At 41.6% G+C, this 21,902-nt stretch overlaps 1 protein-coding gene across 1 annotated transcript; it reads right to left on the bottom strand.

The window, feature by feature from the left end:
- Positions 1-7,780: 7,780 nt before the first annotated feature.
- bri3 (brain protein I3) lies at positions 7,781-13,975 on the bottom strand. Its single transcript, XM_024146689.2, is given in 3 exon segments — positions 7,781-8,522; positions 12,838-12,955; positions 13,374-13,975. Coding segments are annotated over 3 exon segments (426 nt in total). The 5' UTR covers positions 13,549-13,975; the 3' UTR covers positions 7,781-8,389.
- Positions 13,976-21,902: the final 7,927 nt, after the last annotated feature.

Below are 21,902 nucleotides of genomic sequence, written 5' to 3'. Positions count from 1 at the left end.
CCTTGACTTTTCACTGGCAATAATGAGGGAGAGGTGTATATGGATTTTTCTTTCTGAATGCACTGTCCCTTCCAGAAGAGCCATTTTCAGTGTCAGTGTTTCTGAGGTGATGAAGCATTCTCCTCTCACCAGACCTGGGTTCAATACTATCTATTGAGAGAAACCTGTTGCAATTGAACCAACAGAAAAGTCTCAATAGTCTAGTGTGCCGAAACCATTTGTCAGCTACCAGGCGCAGACATCAACAAGCAATCACCTCAAAGTATTTGAAAGATTTAAATAGCATTTGAACCCAGGTCATCTCTGTTTGTCACAGTCACAACACTCACCAGTCTGCCCCTAACAACCAACCTGTCTGAGGAGGGGCATCTGTGGTGTGGTCTCCATGGGCCCAGATGCAAAAAGTCCAAAATGTTGTACATTTGGTATGGAAATTATATTTGTACATGTAAATGAATTCATTTGTTGGGTTGGATTCATCATGGAAGTGAATGCGGTCTTGTGACTTACAGTATAATTCTGCGTCTAGATTGATGTTCCTTTGGGTTTGTTTACAGGGAACCCAACTGAATGGGTTGGAAAGACAGCCCTCTTTTCCTCGGGTAAAGTCGTGCATCATGTCATATGGATTAAAAAATGATTGCTTTAATTTGATTAAAAACCAAGCATAGCGTCCCCTCCCCTTAATCAACGCTGGTATACCAGCATCACATAGGTGTGTCTTTTTATCCTGGCTATTATACAAAAGTAGCCTATGAATAAAGTGGTTTTAAATGGTCTACTGAGAGTGCTTTGACATTTTTGTCCCCTCGTGCTTTTTCATTATTCACAATTCACATACCTGCATTTCGCTTGTTCAGAAGGCTATCCATCCACAGTTTCAAAGAGCGCCCCCTTGTCCGATTACCAAAGACACACTCCAAACTATTTAGTCGTCCTATAATGCCATATCAACGGCAGATCTTTTTTTTTTTTAAATCTGCCTCGCACATAGGCAACGATACGGTTGACAGGAGCCTAATATTTTGTATAGACGTACGAATGTTATGCGTAAAGATATTTAGGCCTACGTGTGCAAACAGTGCCATGGAACGAGATAAGCRATTTATGATATGTTTCTGACCCAATATTATTTAGAAATAATGTTTTTTGTTTAAAAAACAACTMGTTTTTTTGTTTAATTTGATTCTAAAACAAACATATTAAAAAGATTCACCAGGCTGTAATGTAATCAAAAATGTAATCTACGTAATCCCCAGAAGTAATTATTTAGCATGAGGGCCATAAACAATAACTAGTAATACTGCAGACTCCAAGAAAGGTTCAAATCAAAATATAATACAAATATGAAATGTGATGTATTTCCTWTTCAACGAAACRGTATAGATAAGGCTTGAAATKACTTATATGCTTTCTAAATATAGTATAATCAATTTATAAACGACTAACTATAAGATTTCCTTATAACTGTAAAATACATATTTGTATATTTAATGTTAGAGAAAATGTGCATATTTTCTAAAGGTCTATCTTGATCAAAACGTCTGCCCCCATCGATGTAAACGTCTCACAGCACTCTAGCTTGGCTTCCTGAACTTGTTAGGAACTCGCCTTTCATCTAATATTAACATAGTCCATTTATGACAAACAGAAAGTGTTTTTGTTTGAACTCTATTAATTGTTTGAAATTACTGGCTATAAATCGATCTCTGAATGTGCTACAGCGACAAAACTACTTCTCCCGCTGCATTACGGTGTAAGGATTCCAGGCATATGTGTTGTTAGTGGCTGTGATGTAGGRTTCAGCCAGGAGTTGGACAGTTGGAAGAGCGAATGAAATGGTAGGAGGGACATCCCAGCTTCAAGTGGTGTCAGATTTCACATCCTGCTTCACACAGGCATAAGAGACATACCCCTGTGTCCATTAGAATCAATGCAAGCCATTTCAATCTATGGTGTCTACATATCCATTTATAAGATGTCGGTTGGAACCGGTACCAGAACCACTCAGGTCCCCAAAACAGGGGACTTTACATCTATCTATTATAACAAATTGTTTAATTTTATACACTGTCTTTTTAGGCCTGGTGAATTGAATCTTGCCTAGTGTCTACGTTTGGTATGTCCATGTCCAGACTGCAATTATCAGTAGGCCCCTATATCAGTAGGCCCCTATATCAGTAGGCCCCTATATCAGTGGGCCCCTATATCAGTGGGCCCCTATATCAGTGGGCCCCTATATCAGTAGGCCCCTATATCAGTAGGCCCCTATATCAGTAGGCCCCTATATCAGTAGGCCCCTATATCAGTAGGCCCCTATATCAGTAGGCCCCTATATCAGTAGGCCCCTATATCAGTGTGAATGCTACAGCCTATGTTTAACCATGTTTTTCCATATTGAAGCAATGCAACTAGAACAATGTGGACTGCAAACATGTTCAATACATTTAGCAAATATGGGGCAGGCTATTTAACGAACTAGGCTATAACAGACTAACATTCGAATTGGAGTTGATGACAACATAATACATAAAAGACCATAAATACACAACTTGAAGCAACACATATTTAGCCATGGAGCACGTTCTGATTGACCCAGCCTGTTTGTTCCACTGCCACCTACTGCGCCCATAATTCCGGTTGTGAAAATAGCRAAAGTATTTTTGACACACCCCAAAGCTGTAACGCTACCGCCAGTGCTAAGATTTACCATTGTGTTAGGTTTGTTCAAATAGGGCCCAAGTGTCATAAAATCATCACACCAGCATTAACCAGTCTCTGTCTCCTTAGGGGAGGGAACCCGTTCACCGCAGTCAAGCTACGTCCCACAGTCACCAATGACCGCTCAGGCCCAGTCATCTAAACCTCCAGACCCACCCTCCTGTCCACCTCTACACAGGAGCGGCACCTCCAGCTGGGCATCACCCCATGCTCTCCCCCCTCCTCCTCCAGGCGGATGGACCCAGGGCCGGACACTAGTGGACAGGACAACTTGACACTGTGGGCTGCTGTGCTGAAGATCCAGTAATTTCACTACTACAGATGCCATTAGAAATGACATTGTCTAATACACAGTTGCCCTACTGCTGCAAACGCTCTCCCTGAGAAGGTGGGATTTATTTATGTAAACAGATGCACATATATAGATTTTCTAGACCTATTTTTGTCGGCGATGATGAGTGGCGACATACTACATGCGTTCTCGCTGGGCGTGTGCGAAAAGGAGTCGAGGAAAGCCTGAGATTGGGCCGTTGAAATATCAGAATGTATTTATGACAATTTTCTTTTGCTTGTTCAATCACTCGTCAAAGATTTTTCGTTGCCATAGGGCAGTAGATAAATKAATGTATGCAATACGGGCCCTATGCATMACAATTTACGGAGGTCCTTATGGTWGTGTTGCTCTTGTTATTGTTGATGTATCTCCAATATGATATGTAAAATTGCATTGTTGCTATCATTACTAAAGACCAACAGCTGGCGACTGTCGAATGTAACTATACTCATTCAAGGGAAGCGCACACATCGTTTCTTCCCYTCAACTCCTTCCAAGAAGTGTACAACGAATTTGATTGGTTGAGTGTGTCATTGTCATCTTGCTGATTGGTTTTACAGTTAAGTGTTCATACAGTGCTGCTGTTACTAGTGGAAGATGTGAGACCTGTTTACCTTAACTCTATATACCAACAGTAATCATTCTGTGAAACGTCTCTCACCTGTCTCTGTTATTCAAGTAGCCCGGGTCATGTTCATTAGGCACCAAATGGAAGAAAGCAGACTGAAACCTTTGAGGGAATGTTTCTTATTGTTTGATAAGAAATGTTCAACTGTTTTAAAAAGTTGTCCATTACGTTTCCTAATGAATATGAGCCAGTAGTGCTGTGAACATACATTTTTAAAAGGACATGCTTAAATGGAACTCATAACGTCCCATAGACCGTGCAGCCATTTTGCAGTTATCTTCATGCTTCATTGAAGGCATTTTCAACCTAGTGGCTAATTTTATCATTTTTCTTTGGTCTGCCTTGCCTACTCCCTGAGTTTGAACGTTGCTGTATGAAAATAAACAAATATACACTGAACAAACATGTAAACGCAGCATGTAAAGTGTTGGTCCCATGTTTCATGAGCTGAAATAAAAGATGCTGGAAATGTTCCATACGCATAAAAAACGTACTTCTCTCAAATGTTGTGCACAAATCTGTTTACATCCCTGTTAGTGAGCATTTCTCTTTTGCCAAAATAATCCATCCACCTAACAGGTGTTGCATATCAAGAAGTTGCATGATCATTACACAGGTGCACCTTGTACTGGGGACAATAAAAGACCACTTTAAAATGTGGAGTTTTGTCACACAACACAATGCTACAGATGTCTCAAGTTTTGAGGGAGGGTGCAATTGGCATGCTGACTGCAGGAATGTCCACCAGAACTGTTTCCAGTTAAAATCATGTCAATTTCTCTACCATAAGCCACCTCCATAATTTTTGAGAATTGGCAGTACGCCCAACCAGCCTCACAACCACAGACCACGTGTAAAGGCATCGTGTAGGCGAGTGGTTTGCTGATGTCAATGTTGTGAATAGAGTGCCCCATGGTGGGGTTATGGTATGGGCAGGCATAAGCTACAGACAATGAACACAATTACATTTTATCAATGGCAATTGTAATGCAAAGAGATATCGTGATGAAATCCCAAAGCCCATTGTCGTGTCATTCATCCGCTGCCATCACCTCATGTTTCAGCATAATGCACAGCCCCATGTTGCAAGGTTCTCTACAGAATTCCTGGAAGCAGAAAGTGTCCCAGTTCTTCCATGGCCTGCATACTCACCAGACATGTCACCCATTGAGCATGTTTAGAACGCGCTGGATCCACATGTACGACAGCGTGTTCCAGTTCCCGCCAGTATCCAGCCACTGAAGAGGAGTGGGACAACATTCCACAGGCCACAATCAACAGCCTGATCAACTCTAGTGTTAAAGGGAGATGTGTCGTGCTGCATGAGACAAATGCTAGTCACACCAGATACTGACTGGTTTCTGATCCACGCCCCTACCTTTTTTAAGGTATCTGTGACCAACAGATGCATATCTGTATTCCCAGTCATGTGAAATCCATAGATTAGGGCCTAACAAATGTATTTCATTTGACTGATTTCCTTATATGAACTGTAACTCAGTAAAATCTTAGAAATTGTTGCATGTTGCATTTATATTTTTGTCCAGTATATTTTATTGCTTGTCTTCTCGTTATTTCAACTCTTTGTCATGATAAATTATTGGTGAATTATAAATGTTATAACAATAATAAATAACATAGTTACTTTATGACTAGAAAGGCCAAGTTTCAATCCAAGACACACTGTTAATACACCTTTTAAAGGCAATTTCCCTGATGTTCTCAGAGATCACATTCATGTTCAACTCTGGATGTCGGCTCTGATTCTAATAATTAACTGGTTGAAAAACTGAATCCGGTTAGTTACAACTGGGGTCGAATTGAACAGGAACAGGGTGGTCTTCTACAAGTGATTGGGCACTGATCTAGAATCACTTGAGCTTTTTAGACCATAATTAATATGATTATATGGAAACCTGAGGGACCTGAGGATCAGGGACCTGATCCTAGATCAGCACTCTTACTTTGAGATACTTTATGAATACGGGCCAGGAAAAGTTTTAAAAGATCAGCCGAGACATGTACTGCACTCATGTTTTCTTTATTTACAATAACTCTTTTATAAAAAATAAGGACCTCAATCATGATGGAGTGCGTATGTTTTCAAAGCAGATCCATGTAAAATACACCCCCAATATATGACCCATTTTATTACATGACATGGACAGTAACAATACACTACTGGTGGTAGTGGGTACATAGAGACTTTTCTCGGTTGATTGTCTCTATTGTTGGGAGGATCGCAGGAGGCCGAGTTATCACTGAGAATAATACTAAGATGGCTACACATTATCCAGAGATTACACACGTCAACCTGCTTGTATTATGCAAAAACTCGCTGCATGCTTTTCCTCCCTTGCGCTGAGTCTGCTTGGTTGTAGGTCAAAGACGTGGCGCCCGACTTGACCTGGGTGAACTCCTGCAGAGCCTGTGTAGGGCGCTTCACCCTATGTCGGAATTTCCACACTACTTAGAACGTAATTTTTATTGGGCATGCATTCTAAGTGGTATGCTATAGTGACATTAAAGGATATTGGAACAGAGACCCCTGTTCATTAGGCAGAAAACGGTAGAATTGGACTGAAACAGGGAGAGACTACCTGGTCTTGTCCAATAAGAAACGCTGAGGTCTGCAGACCTATATAAAAGCAATCAATCAGAATCATACCCGTGAAAATATGACATGGCCCCAGAATAAAAAGAAACCAGAACAGACACAGCTCAATGACAAATGTTCAATTCTCGGTTAGGGACAGTTGATGTCTCAGTGTTACGTTTAAAACCGTCCCCCAGCCAGAGTCAGCTGGGGAAAGATATTCTCTGCGACACTGGCCCAGACTGAGTGGGGGCAGCATTCTCAAAGCCTTCAAAACAGAGCTTCAAAAGGGTTGCTTAAAGCGGCTCTCGCTCGATGGGTCATTTCCTTATAGTCATATATCTGTACAGTGACGAACCACTTCCCAACGTAATGAGTCTTCTTTAAAAAATACATTAATCCTAAAATTGTGACTACATGAAACAGAAGGCGCTTCAGAAGTGGCAGAACTGAACAATTCCAGTTGTGGCGCAATTGGAATTTAACATTGAGCACAAAATCTACTTGTGCCTCCGTTTGATTGAACATGACAAAACAAAGGAATTCTATCAAGTAAATGATTTGTTATTGATCCACGCCTTGAGCCACATAATGATCGCAATCCCTTTCTGGCCTATATCACAAAGAGCATCAGAGTAGGATTGACAATCTAGGATCAGTTTGGCTATTAAATCATAATGCACAAGGTTTATATGGACAGGGAGGACCTGATCCTAGATCTCCTAGCACTCCTACTCGGATGCACTTTTTGAATATGCGCCCTGGGGCCGTATCCACAAAGCATCTCAGAGTAAAACATTTGGTGGTAAGTGCTATGAGACGACATTTTACTCCTACTCTTATGGGTAAAAATAAAAGCTATGCAGGAAGCTTCTTTAGTCATAACAGTCCCCCACCTAGTCAAGAGATCTCATGAGCTGTCCTAACCAGTGAAGAGTTACCAACAGGTGTCTTGGTAATAGAAAAAGGCAGTGGTTCCTGCGCCATAGACAGGCAGTTGCTTTGGAGTTGAAAGAATGTTTGATATTTCTATACGATCAACCCATAATAATGTACACCTTGTACCTTCATTCACATGACAGCCTGTGCCTAAATACTTACAACCACTGGGCTAATAAACAACCACACAGTTCTCTTTCAACTATTTCATGAACCTACATCATGTCATTTAAAGTTATCCCTTTGGAGCACAATACCACGTTAAAAAAAGGCMGTGGCCGTGCCTATGGGTTGGGCAATTGGAAGCATCTACAGCCTATATTAACTTTGATTATGTTCGGTAAAATTAGACCTTTTTTAAACGCTTTATGCAACATTATCGGCAAATGACTCGATGCCTAGTGTGCCAAAGCTATTTAGATCTGTTGAACAGAGGTGTGCTGATATAACGTTCATATTTTAACTGTCAAACTGTATGATTCAGTGCAATATGGCATTCACATTATTATAWACATATGCAAACCTACATATTAGGCTAAATGAAAAGTAGACAAAGTCATCGTGTCAGGCAAAAGATAAACGTTTTACCATTCACCGTCGTTGTCTGAAGCGTGCTATACAGCTGTCAGTGCCTCGTCGTGATTGTTGCAAATGATGAGGAATAACCAATGTCAATGAGCATCATCACTATCCTTCTTTTGCGGTACCTCAAACTGTCGTGATTACCAACGGAGAAACTTTTAGGAGTTGATTTTTCTCCTGGCTCAGAGTTTGTCTGAGCAGTAACTTATCATCATAAAACCTACTCTGAGCTGGGAGCTTGTTTTGTCTTAAAACAGGATCCTAGGATCTTTTCTGATACGCTTTGTGGAATATGGCCCCTGTCTGTTTTCTGCTCTATAGCGTAATAAAGGCACCAGCAGTAGATAGACAAAGATCAGGCTTCTTCACTAGATAATACTACCAAAGTATATTCTACCATGTGCAAATGTAGGTTTTCACATGCACCTCTATCATATTATCAGAATTAATGGCTGGCTATAAGTTCATTGTGGCGACTACTTAATCGTTGTATAGAAAATACCTGGCATCCTCAGTGTGTAATAATTATAAACAACAARGTTATRAGATCCAGCTGGGCTGTGAGAGGACGAGCTACAGGTTGGTYCTTCTACCCGAAGGTGGCGCCACAGTTGGGACATCTCCTCTGGCGCAGTGCCAGGCAGAAGAGGATCCCCAGGGGGAAGAAGAAGACAGCACACATGATCCCCAGACAGGTGAAGTCATCCTCCAGCACGCCCACTCTGACAAAAGACGAAGACAGAACAAGACATATAAAGAGACAGAACGTTGGACTCTGGTGATGCTCTCCAGCAAAAAGGGGCCACCTGAGCAAAACCATGTTTGCCTATAAGTAAGGATGTGTGGTTTTATGAGATAAGAAGTTATTTAAAAATGATCATATATGTAACAATATTCAAGCAAACAAATTTAACTCATCAATTAGCAACTAAATTCCCCATACACCCCAGAAAGCATTTTCTAGGACTGAGAAAGCTCTTGTCAATGCATCCACCTCCCAAAACCAAGAGCAGGGAAAGGAGCCCCTATTGGTGTAGAGATTGAACCATTCTGTTGTTGTTGTGTCAAGTGGCCACAGGGCAAATAACTAATAATGAGAGAGAATAATAAGTAGCTTATACTTTCTAGCAGTCATTGTGACTCTGGGCTAGGTTCCCATGGTAACCGTGTTGGAGATGCAGTGCTATTAGATGTATGAGCCGTGAACATAATCACAACACTGTTATGTGGTTCCCATGGTAACCGTGTTGGAGATGCAGTGCTATTAGATGTATGAGCCGTGAACATAATCACAACACTGTTATGTGGTTCCCATGGTAACCGTGTTGGAGATGCAGTGCTATTAGATGTATGAGCCGTGAACATAATCACAACACTGTTATGTGGTTCCCATGGTAACCGTGTTGGAGATGCAGTGCTATTAGATGTATGAGCCGTGAACATAATCACAACACTGTTATGTGGTTCCCATGGTAACCGTGTTGGAGATGCAGTGCTATTAGATGTATGAGCCGTGAACATAATCACAACACTGTTATGTGGTTTCACTGTGTGACCTGGGGAATCACATGGAGAGAGTTAACTGTGGGTTCCCTGACCAGAGTGGCTACTAGAAGGAACAGAGCTGCAGGGGTTAACAGCTAGCAGGAACTACTGTCTGGTCTTATGACTCCACATGTTGGCTGACTAGCATCAGGTCCAATGCATCCGTCAACTCCCCTTAGATGAAATCTACATTGTATAGACCCAAATATGTGTAGATGTTGAGCTGTAGTGATTACACTATACACCTCCTAGCCCATCACAATCACATCATGGTGGGTTAAAAATCAGAAGGGCTTCTTGTGACAGACATAAACACTGTATTTCAATAAGCGTTGTGACTAGAGGGAGTGCAGCAACCAGAAGTTACTTTTACAGCAGGTTAGGAGAGCATTTTAGCTAGCCCTAACCCTAACTTTCCCTAACCTTAACTTAAGTCTCCTAACCTGCTAGGAAAAAAGGTAACTTCCAGTTGTAGCTGTACTTCCTCTAGTTAGAACCTTTTCTAAAAGAAATGGTGGACAGCAAAAACATGTGAGCAACAACAGGTGGAGCGCAAATGTAGTGTGGACTTTGACGTTTTGCCTGCTGTTGTGTGTGTTGTGTGTGTGTGTGTGTGTGTGTGTGTGTGTGTGTGTGTGTGTGTGTGTGTGTGTGTGTGTGTGTGTGTGTGTGTGTGTGTGTGTGTGTGTGTGTGTGTGTGTGTGTGTGTGTGTGTGTGTGTGTGTGTGTGTGTGTGGGTGGCCTGCCTGCCAGCCTGCACCTGCCCTGCGCCATGTACATGTCATGGGTGTGTTAACACCGCCACTGCTTATCAGCTGAGTATCAGAGTGTGCCAAGGCCACAAACTGGACTAGAACCCTTTAGTGAACCTGGCAATGCAAATAGTGGTGACAAACTAAAACAAGCCCTCTCCCTCTACTGTCAATCTAGTGGTGACAAACTAAACAAGCTGTCTCCTCTACTCTCAATCTAGTGGTGACAAACTAAAACAAGCTGTCTCCCTCTACTCTCAATCTAGTGGTGACAAACTAAAACAAGCTGTCTCCCTCTACTGTCAATCTAGTGGTGAACAACTAAAACAAGCCGTCTCCCTCTACTGTCAATCTAGTGGTGACAAACTAAAACAAGCTGTCTCCCTCTACTGTCAATCTAGTGGTGACAAACTAAAACAAGCCGTCTCCCTCTACTGTCAATCTAGTGGTGACAAACTAAAACAAGCCGTCTCCCTCTACTCTTAATCTAGTGGTGACAAACTAAAACAAGCCGTCTCCCTCTACTTCTCTATGTGGTGACAAATTAAAACAAGCTGTCTCCCCTCTACTTGTCATACTAGTGGTGACAAACTAAAACAAGCCGTCTCCCTTACTGTCAATCTAGTGGTGACAAACTAAAACAAGCTGTCTCCCTCTACTCTCAATCTAGTGGTGACAAATAAAACAAGCTGTCTCCCTCTACTGTCAATCTAGTGGTGACAAACTAAAACAAGCCGTCTCCCTCTACTCTCAATCTAGTGGTGACAAACTAAAACAAGCTGTCTCCCTCTACTGTCAATCTAGTGGTGACAAACTAAAACAAGCCGTCTCCCTCTACTGTCAATCTAGTGGTGACAAACTAAAACAAGCTGTCTCCCTCTACTCTCAATCTAGTGGTGACAAACTAAAACAAGCCCTCTCCCTCTACTCTAATCTAGTGGTGACAAACTAAAACAAGCTGTCTCCCTCTATCTCTAATCTAGTGGTGACAAACTAAAACAAGCCGTCTCCCTCTACTCTCATCTAGTGGTGACAAACTAAAACAAGCTGTCTCCCTCTACTGTCAATCTATGGTGACAAACTAAAACAAGCTGTCTCCCTCTACTCTCAATCTAACACTCCTAGAAATCAGGCTCTATTATTTGACTTTGTGGTCCAGGCCTCAGAAGTGAAAAACAAAGTCTGTATTTACACCAAACACTGGTGTAAAGTCTCATTGGAAACGTGCCATTAGTGTATTCTATCATCAATTAGACTATTATGTTCATTTTAAAAACACTAAATGTGATTATTTTTCCTTCAAAATCAACACAAGACAGACACTACAGCTGCTGTGTCATGTTCATTAGGCACCAAACGGAATAAAACAGACAAACAGGAACGGACTACCTTGACTTGTCCAATAAGAAACACTCATTTTCCATTGCAAAACATTTAAATGTTTATTAGGACAAACGTTTTCCATTGTATGACCTACAGAACACGACCCTGACCATTTTTCATACAAGACCACGTTGACTCATGATAACTTTTGACCTTCAGAGCATCATACATAATGTACAGTCAATCAACTTCCTCTCTCCTGTCACAATCTGTGTTCCAAGCAGCGGACACTGAGGATGTTGCATCAGACAAATTGAAACCACTAAAGGTCACTCTCGAAATGAAGCTTTCCCCTACAGCAGCAGCTTTAGCGTGTACTAGGCCTGCCTGCCTGCCTGCCTGGCCACAGTGCAGCGTGTACTAGGCCTGCCTGCCTGCCTGGCCACAAGTGCAGCGTGTACTGGCCTGCCTGCCTGCTCCCTGCCTGCCTGGCCACAGTGCAGCGTGTGTGTAATACTGTTATCGTGACGCTCACATGTAGCTATGCTGTGGAACACCTTTAGACACAGATGGAGCAGAAGACACCCGTCATTTGACACATGGAAACCACGTGTTCACCACAGGAACACTATTGATTGACACTGAAAAGGCTTTCCTTGACGGCAGATTAGCCTACTGACTCGTCTTGGTTCGGCAGACCCCTACACCTTCTCCCAAATCAAATCAAATTTTATTTGTCAAATGCACCGACTACAAATCTGGTTCCCCTTCAACTGCGGTTCATCTCAAGGTTTCAAACAATGCTCTTCTTTCTAAATCACCGTAGTTACGTGCTTGTTACAGCCTTACTKCCCCTGTGGCTTTCAGAGASTTCAGCTCTGTGCCAACAYCAGCTTAATGGAACATTTCAACACTTTGCAAACTCATTGGTCATCTCCAGCATCACCCCAATGTCAACATATGTGAAAACAGCAGCTTTCTATGTTTTTCCCCCTCACAAAGATAGACCATAACATAACCTGGTGACATCATATGCTGTGCATTCTGTGATGTCAATCAACTCGTCCTAATATTTATATATTTCTTAATTACATWATTTTACTTTGAGATGTGTGTAATGTTGTGAATTGTTAGCTACTACTGCACTGTTGGAGCTAGGAACGCAAGCATTTCGCTACACCCACAATAACATCTGTTAAAAATGTGTATGTGACCAATAAAATTTGATTTGAACTGAGCAGTCAAAGGTTACTTTACTAAAATATAATAAAACAATAAGACTGAATTGAAGGCTGCCAGAAATCCAGACAGTTCCCCCCTCCATAGATACAATACTGTTGTACTGAATTCTGTGCCCCCTTCAAACATACAGTATGCTTCCCCACTATGCGTGTGTTGTTTGGGGCTGGTGTCTCACCTGCAGGCTGGGCAGCCCCCCACCACCACCACGGAGGGCTGGATGATGGTGTAGGTGCCAGGGTAGGGCTGCTGGGCTATGGCAGGGCCCATCTGTGCACTGGGGCCTTCGTGGAACCCTGTGGTAGGACAAGGGGAGAGGAGTTTGAGGTTGAATTAGGCTAGATCTGAACTACAAGGGGAAGTCATGAGTCAGTTTCCGTTTCAGTCAGTCAAGAGAGGTAAGGGAATATACAGTATTTGTCACTAGTAAAATAACGAACCCAGTACCCTGTATAGAGCATAGACTACTCTAATACACACTTGTACATGTGTGAAATATGACAAATATAAGCACCCACTCAAATTTGTATTGGTATTACAGTCTACAGTGTGTAGGCTACTCTATAAATGTCAGCAAGTTCATACAACCTAAAAAAAATTAAAAAAAGTCACGTTATGGCTGTTCCAGCATTTGCACATCGGCGCGTAACGACGTCATACTTCAGGAGCTAGCTTTGGACGTTAGGTAACAACCCTACAATGTGATCTACTTGCCTGGGCCAGTGGGGTACTGATATGGCGGCGGCTGTTGAAAGCCCGGGGGTGCAGGGGTTGGGGCGGGGATAGCTCCATAATTGTGCTGCTGGCCATATTCATACGCCCCCGGGACGACGTTAGCATAAGCGGGAGGACGGTCTTGGAGAAGAGGTTAGAAAGGTTTGCTGTCCATATCTGTTGCGTCCTCAAGTTATCTTTCTCTTTCTTTGCCTTGGCTGGCCTCTTCTTCCCACACAAATTTATTTACTTAATCGGTGTTGCCTCGAGTCATACGACTTTCATACGAAACTAAGAAAATGCACGCGAAAAAATTTAAGTTATCGCCTCTCTCCATGTGCCAACTTTGTCCCTGACTGCACCACCCGAAACACTCGCGGACTGTTCAGTCTAAAGGGAGGATGCTTATTTTTTTAAAAGAGGGAAATTTCTAAAATATCGCCATCTTATCACCTCATTATGTCATTTTTTTGTCAAAAGAACCTCTCCAATCACTCTAGAGCACACAAAAAAACAGTTGTAAACTCGGAACTCGTTTTCCCTTTCTGTCTGGATTGTCACAAGACTCAAATCATGTGATGCGCTCCGAACGCCTATGTGCGGAGAAAGGGGGCGCGTTCGAGCGGATCACATTTGTCAAGTCGGTGACCAAAGTCTGTTGCATTCTGGGTATACGAATTGTCTGACTTGTGCCTATGAAGTTTTGACTGCAAGTTTTTGCAGTTGTTCTTAACCAACTTCATCCTGCAACCATCGCCTGCATAGGTCAACCAACCATTTGGATGTTGTTTTTTTACCATGCAAACGTGTTCAAAGACATGACTGAAACAGGAACTTATACCTGTACACAAGTTGTGTGTACAGGTGATATACCATAAAACTTCAATTAATAGCCCGGGTGTTTATTTGCTTAAATTACTGAACACAACAGGTCTTATTTGAGCCAGGCACACTGCTTTGCATATTTGTATAGTTAATTGTTTAATTCCAGCATTCACTTCCAGCATTTTAATCAACTTAATATCCTATGTTATAATTGACACACTTTGTCACGTTTCTTTTGTCTTAAATTGCCTCTATTTAAAAAATTAAATTAAAAAACATTCCTTGACAGAATAATTATCATCTTTGACTGTGCATTTTCGGCAGTTCTTACTTTCGCCACAAGAAGGCGAAAGTCCTTACTGATTTAGTTAATGTAATTCATTTAGTTAATGTAACAAATCAAACATTACACCTCAAAAAATGAATGGTAAACTAGTAAGCAATTAATTTAGACCTGGTATTTATTTGCTCTAATGTGTTAAGTTGCCCTGCTGGCTATTAAAAGGGACAGGTGGCTATTTGAGGCTGTGTGTAATTTAGGTTTTTACAGTATACACATAATGTGATATTTGAGGTTCTCTCTCACTAATTGACTGTACAATATACACACATAATATTATATTATGGTTCAGTTGATGAGTGTGTGCTATGGGGGTTAGATACATGTTTATTTCAACATTATAAAGAAAACCTTTTTTAAATAATGGCAACACTGCCATGTTGATCTGAGCCTTGCTGTTGGAAAACCACATTAGTGTCCAACTTCGGCTTTCGCAATGCACTTCCCCAGACTTCACTCCTCGACTTTCGTCTATTTATTATTTATTTATTTTACCTTTATTTAACCAGGGGCTTGTTGCACAAAACTAGGATAAGGGATTAAGCAGGATATCTTGGTGATCCTGGCTCAATTGATCCGTAATCCGGTTGCACTAAAGATGGATAGGGGGCAGGAGGATATGTTATGGTATAAATTACCATGGAGATTTATTCTGTGGAGCTAGCCTGCTCCAGACCAGGCTACATTCCAGGATCTATTTAATCTCACCTAATGTCAGTCAGCAGTCACCACAAATGGAAACCAATAGTTATTTCACTGCTCACTATACATTGTTATCACATATAACTAGACCCACTGTTATATTTAACGTTTGTGATCATTAATTTCAATGATTTTGGATAAAAAATGATTTTTAGATGATTGTTGCTATCATAGATAATTTACAGTTTTCCCATAGACTATAAGGCTATATATATAAAATTGATTAGAATACTTAGGCCACAGAGGGGAAAAAACACAAGTCATAATATTGTTAACCAGTTGTTTAAAGAGGACAGTTGTTAAAATGACAGATGTGGGGCATTTCGTGAAATTGTACTTCAGTATGGTTTCATAACAAAAACATGCTGATGTGCCAGAATATTAAGTATCACATTGTCATAAGTATCAAAACTGTAAACCAATATGTAGCTTTTCTGCAGAAAGAACCAGCCTCATAAATTATGACTTTTATCCTTTTTCTCAGTGTGGCCTAGTACTCTGTCATATAAACAAATACACATTCATATGAAATAAAAACACAATGTGTAACATTAGTCCTTTATTGAATAAGGACAAAAACAAAGCAGGTAAACATCAGCTCCTTTCGAACTAAGTCACAGTGACTCTACAAGATGGAAAGCACAGAATCCAAGCATATTATCAAAATGATAACATACACATTCAAAGGTCTTGTATTACACACCCTGCATGTCTGCACACTAAAATAAATGCAGGACAAATCCATACACATCAAATGAACAGACAAATGAATGGGATGCAGTAGCTCCCTGCAGCCTTGTATTACACAGTATATACCCACAAACATAATAAGGGCCAAATTCGTCAAAAAAACGAACCCAAAAAAACCAAATTCCTCTGCCACCGCAGGACATATTAACCAAAATTTAAACACACATACTAACTAAAATAATTCAAACACATATTTGGTCCCTCAGCAGCCGACCACTGTCGTCATCAGGGAAGATTGCCGGTTGTCCCAGTCCATGGCTGGTGCACTCTGGGGGCCCTCCTTCCTCAGGCAGGCCACATTGTGGAGGACAGCACAAGCCACAGTAATATCACATGCCCTACAGGCTGACCCCTTAATTTGTGAAGCAGTGAAAGCGTGCCTTCAGGAGGCCCAAAGGTCATTTCAACTCTGGCCCTGGTCCTGGCATGGGCCATGGTGTAGGCCTGCTGTGCTTCCTGGGGTCTGTATGAAAGGTGTCAGGAGAAAAGGCTGGCAGCCATACCCCCTGTCTCCCAGCAAACACACCAGAGAATTCACCTGTCAACACAAAAATCTCATCATTACTACCTCATAAACACAGTGATATCTTAACACAGCCATGATGTTAAAATAGGGGTTGTGTGGCTTACCTTTTGATAGGCACTGATAGATTTTCAGAGGCCCGAAAGATTCTGGATCATGGACTGAGCCAGCCATTTTGCCACAACATTGCTGATCACACAGTCAGCATTGCAGACCATCTGAAATCATAAGATGAGGAATATTTACACCAATCAATGCACATCACTGGCAATGCAGAGTGTTCGTCAATGGACATATCAAAAAGTTATGTTCACTCTAACATTAATGCTGTGAAAGATTTCCTATTCCAAAATCGGCCTCATGGGCACCTGAGGGCGGCTTTTATCCTTATGTGTGTGCAGTCCACTGCACCCAATGACATGGGAACCTGTCACACAAAGTAATGAGTATTCCTACTATGTGTTTAACAGTGTTCCTGTTAATTTGTAGATCCTCTTACCTGCAATTCTATAGAACTCCTCTTGATGTCACAGAGTCTTCTGTGCCAGGGAAGGAGATGAAACATCTGCTAATGCTTTGATAGCCAGACACCACACTCCTTATTGTGCGGCAAATTGTGGCCTTGTTCAGGTGTTCTGCATCCCCCACTGAGTACAGGAAGGCTCCACTAGCAAAAAAGCGCAAGGCCACCACAAACCCATTGCTCCACACTCAGTGCATTGCTCGTGCAGTGCCGTGCTAATCCTGGACCCAGTAGTCTGCATAGATACCTGATGCCATCTGCAGAAAAACCTGTTCGTCATATAGAATAATGGTCATCAGGGAAGGCCAGTGGGTCCAACGGTCCCTGAAGACCCTTTCTCGCCTGAAGGCTCTCCTCAGCCACAAGTGCTTCTTCATCCACACATCTCGCACGAATGGGCATGCCATTGTCAGAGCAGAAAGGAAACACACAATTTTGGCCTTCATATAGGCTAGTGGCCACACCTGGTGCTGGGGGGGTGGGCAAAAAGAGGCGATGCCTCTATAACGATGCTTGTTGTACTGATTGCTGGGAAAATAAAAAAAACCTTAGAAAGATGCCACCGTTCCTGTGTGCTCACAATAAGAGCTCATATGTCATGGCTCACTTGACTTTACGAGAATATACCTAATTTTGATTTTGAGCGTGTTCATCTTCTTGGAGCTGGGGAGGAAAGAAAAATAATGATAATACATTTGTTTTACAGTTAGCATACAGTGTATCATTTGAAGGCATATCTCACCTCCCTCTCAAGTTTTTTTATTCAAGGTCCAGTTTCCTAATTGTCCTCTTTTTTATTCGGACTCCAGTGCAAGATTTCCATCTTTTTTCTTGTACTTGAATGTCTATGTCTGCCAGTCTATTGGCGCGGAGTGGTTGCCATACAACTTTCTGATAGTTGTGAGCTCTGTGAACACAAATACAATTAGCGCAAGCTGGAATTGGCAGGATGTGGTGTCCTTTTATTAATACGCACTATGTTGCCAGGCTGGTTTTCCACTGTATAGCATCTGGGCCTGTAAAAGAAATTAGATTTTTTGATTTTGATTGAGGACTCCCTCACCTATGTAGAGTAAATAGTACTTTTCACAGTCTTAACATGATACCTCATGCCTTCTGGAATCCAGAGAGATGGTCTCCTCCTCATCATCGTCTCCATCATGTGCTGTTGCTGCTGCCACTGGGCCTTCACCCTATCACATTTAATCGGATTCATATTGAAGCTAGTAGACAAGACATGCCAGGCCTACAGTATGCCTTTGATGGAGTACTCACTGATCAGCATCGTCTGGTGTTGTGCTTGGTGGCTCTAACAGGAACACAGTGCTGCCAGACACTGCAAGGCAATAGGTAAACCAAAGTCAGACAGTCCAAATTGATTCAATATGAATGTGGTTGTATCCCATGTAGAGGATCGGAAGGACATACCTTGAATGAACGGGGTGGCATCTTGGGGAACCTATGCTCGTCTCTTTCCCCCAGGGATCCCCTCTAAGAACGGGCCTGCCTTATTTAGCTCCAAGGCCATGTCCTCTGCTGGGGTAAGGTCAGCCTGTTGGTGACCCACCACCCGTGCCTTGTCTGTGGGTATTCTTTTTCACTGCTAAACAGTACAGACAATGTGTGAGCAGGCACCTTCTGGGTACAATATTATGCTTGTGCTTTGTTAAATATTAGTCAGGACCATACCATTCTGCAGAATGTTCTTGTATTTGATTTTTGACCTGCTGCCATGTCGTTTTGGCCGTTCATGTTTTAATACTACACACACACACAACACCACACAACACACACAATTTAATGGAACACACTGCAAAAAATTACTTGGTATTTTATAGTACTTGTTTTCAGTAAAATATCAAAAAATTTATCATAGCTTTATACAGTGTGATGGAGTTACTTTACACAATTTCACTCATATCTGCAGTGCATTTCAATTAAAAATTTAACCGTTTCATAATTACAGTACAACTGCATTTTTGGAGATGTGAATTAAATATTTGAATTGTAATTGTGATGTTTCAGCGGAAGCGCGTGAGTGTGTAATGTGCACTACTTACGCATTCAGCGGTCTGCAATACTTGCACGCTTTTTCTCTTTGCTTTATCACTGTGGCGTGTTGCCTTTCTTCTTAATTATATCTTTTACCTCCTTGTATGCCTCCATGAGGATTTGTGCTTCGCGGGGAAAAGTTACGCGCTCTAGTTTGCTCATGGTAAATCAGTTAATCTGTATCTGTGGCGGGTCTATTTGAGTGAGCCGTGAGCGCGCACCTATCCAGGATTGGTTCACCTGGCTTAATGAATCCGTGTCTGCTCAGCCTGGCTTGGTCTTTGTGCAACACAATTAAGCCTGGACGCACATGTTTTGGCTTCATTGAGCTCAGCTGAGTCATTTATCCCGGATTTCTTAATTCTACTTTTGTGCAACAGGCCCCAGGTAGGCAAATTGAGAACACGTTCTCATTTACAATTGCGACCTGGCCAAGATAAAGCAAAGCAGTTCGACACATACAACAACACATAGTTACACATGGAGTAAAACAAACATAATAGTCAATGATACAGTGAAAAGAAAAAAAAGTATATATACAATGTGAGGCAAGTGAGGTGAGATAAGGGAGGTGAAGGCAAACAAATATATGATAAATAAATAAAAATATAAAAAAGGCCATGGTGGCGAAGTAAATACAACACAGCAAGTAAAATAAAAACTAAAAAAACACTGGAATGGTTGGTTTGCAGTGGAAGAAAGCGCAAAGTAGAGACAGAAATAATGGGGTGCAAAGGAGCAAAATAAATAAATAAATACGAGTAGGTAAAGAGGTAGTTGTTTGGGCTAAATTATAGATGGGCTATGTACAAGTGCAGTAATCTATGAGCTGCTCTGGCAGCTGGTGCTTAAAGCTAGTGAGGGAGATAAGTGTTATAGTCGGTTGCCTGAGCCCAGTAGTCGATCGCCAAACATTTCTGTAAAAAACCCAACGATAAAGCCTTGTGATCCTATTTTCTTTTATTAGTCACGGTGTGTGGTGGTAGGTGCAGCCAATTCAGCTGCCCTGCGCGCCGGGTAGGCAAACTGTTGCCATTTCATGTGTCTGAAGGTACAAAACTCTGCCTTCCCGGTTGGGCCTGGAGAGGAAATCAAGTGTACTATACCACCGCTGGCCAATCAGATTGCTCAGCATGACCGAGGCTGCACAGTAATTAGGAGGCATTAAAAGAAAGCTACTGCAAAATTGATTACTGTGAGATTTCAAAACGTTTAAAACCATGACTATGGAGAGACTGTCAACGAATACAGCAAAGAGCTGCTGTTTTTTATGAGTGAGTTTAAGTTCTTACTCAGCACTGGCAACACTTTGTATTCAACACTTTTATAACCCATAAAATGCGCGTTCTTCCTATTTCCACTCTGCGCTTACAAAACAAGCAGTGCAGCAGTAATGAATGAGTGGGAAAGTGTATCTATAGGCTTGGGTTGTTTTTATTATTATTAGCGGTTGTTCTCTTTTAATAGTCAAGGATATTTACTTTCTCTTTTCATAGGAGTAACCAACATGAATTTGTGCATGAGGCAGAAATATGTGGTGCGACTCGAGTTTCGCCATCAGCTGGAAAACAGTGTCTCTTTTTGGTCAGTGTCAGTGGAGGAAAGGGAGAAGCCGAAGGTTGTTGAGAGACGGACCCTCAGTCTGCTGTTCTCCCTCCGCTGAAGACTGACCATCAGAATGCAGCACCAATCAGCCCAGTAAAAATAAAAAGCAAATCGTTTAAATGTATGCTCACTCAGCTTGTGCCTCACAAGTAATACACCAATGGATCGTAACGTGTGACATATACACTACCTCACATTTTGAAATAATATATTTTAAATGTCCGGAACAACAATGCATGTGCAGTAAATTCAAGCAAAGCCAGTGTGCGTGGATATGTATTGTCCTATAGCCTACCGCACAGCCTCATTGCTACAGTACTGTTTTTAATTGGTTAATGTTGCGTAGGCTTACATTTTTAAGTCATGTTAATAAAAAATCAGAGCGGTAGATCTTCGGCATGCATTTGGACTCAGAAGGTGATCTTGACTTAGAAAAGGTGACCACTGCCTTAGCCTACCACTCAAACGCAACCAGCGCTTCTTAAAGTTGGCAATCCATCAAAATATCAAACCTTCCAGCGCTGTGCTGTAGCAAGAACCTTCGCTCTAGTTGTATTGGAAAAATGTATGGCAAATTAGGCTATTATTCAAACTTTGTACTAAATTAGACCCACACAAACCAGTATTGGTTATTCTCAGCTAAATCTACTTCTGCACAACTGAATATTACATGCGTATGACTGCTAATGATTTGAGGCATACAAGCATACCAGCATATTATAATGCTATGAAATATTTAACATAATGAGCATTGCCCTATATGAATAATTTGCATGCAGAATGGCACAACACTAGCCCATATTCAAGGCTTATCTTGGCCTTCAAACTCAACTCTTCTGAAACTCGACGCCATGTTCCACTGCCTTTCTTGTGTTGTCACAATTCCATTTAAGATATTGATATAGGCCTCCCAATTTGATAAAGAGTGTAGCTACCTACAAAAGCACAATTAACTACAAACATGCTTCACGGCTGGATAGATTTTGCTTCGTCATACAACTAGATGACACACATAACAATTATTGTGCCCATGGCTCTATTTGAAAGGCATTGCGGGCAATATGCCAGTACATATCTTCATGATTATGTGAAGTACACTTAATATTGGAGTCAACTAAAAACCGACCAGTCTGTTACAATCTTATTTACACCTAACGCTAGTCTAAGTCATAGAATGAAGATACCGGTAGTAGCGATAATCTCTCTCTT

Source organism: Salvelinus sp. IW2-2015, unplaced genomic scaffold, assembly GCF_002910315.2.
Source record: "Salvelinus sp. IW2-2015 unplaced genomic scaffold, ASM291031v2 Un_scaffold16494, whole genome shotgun sequence".
NCBI classification, from domain to species: domain Eukaryota; kingdom Metazoa; phylum Chordata; class Actinopteri; order Salmoniformes; family Salmonidae; genus Salvelinus; species Salvelinus sp. IW2-2015.
This window is presented reverse-complemented; position numbering and strand designations above follow the sequence as displayed.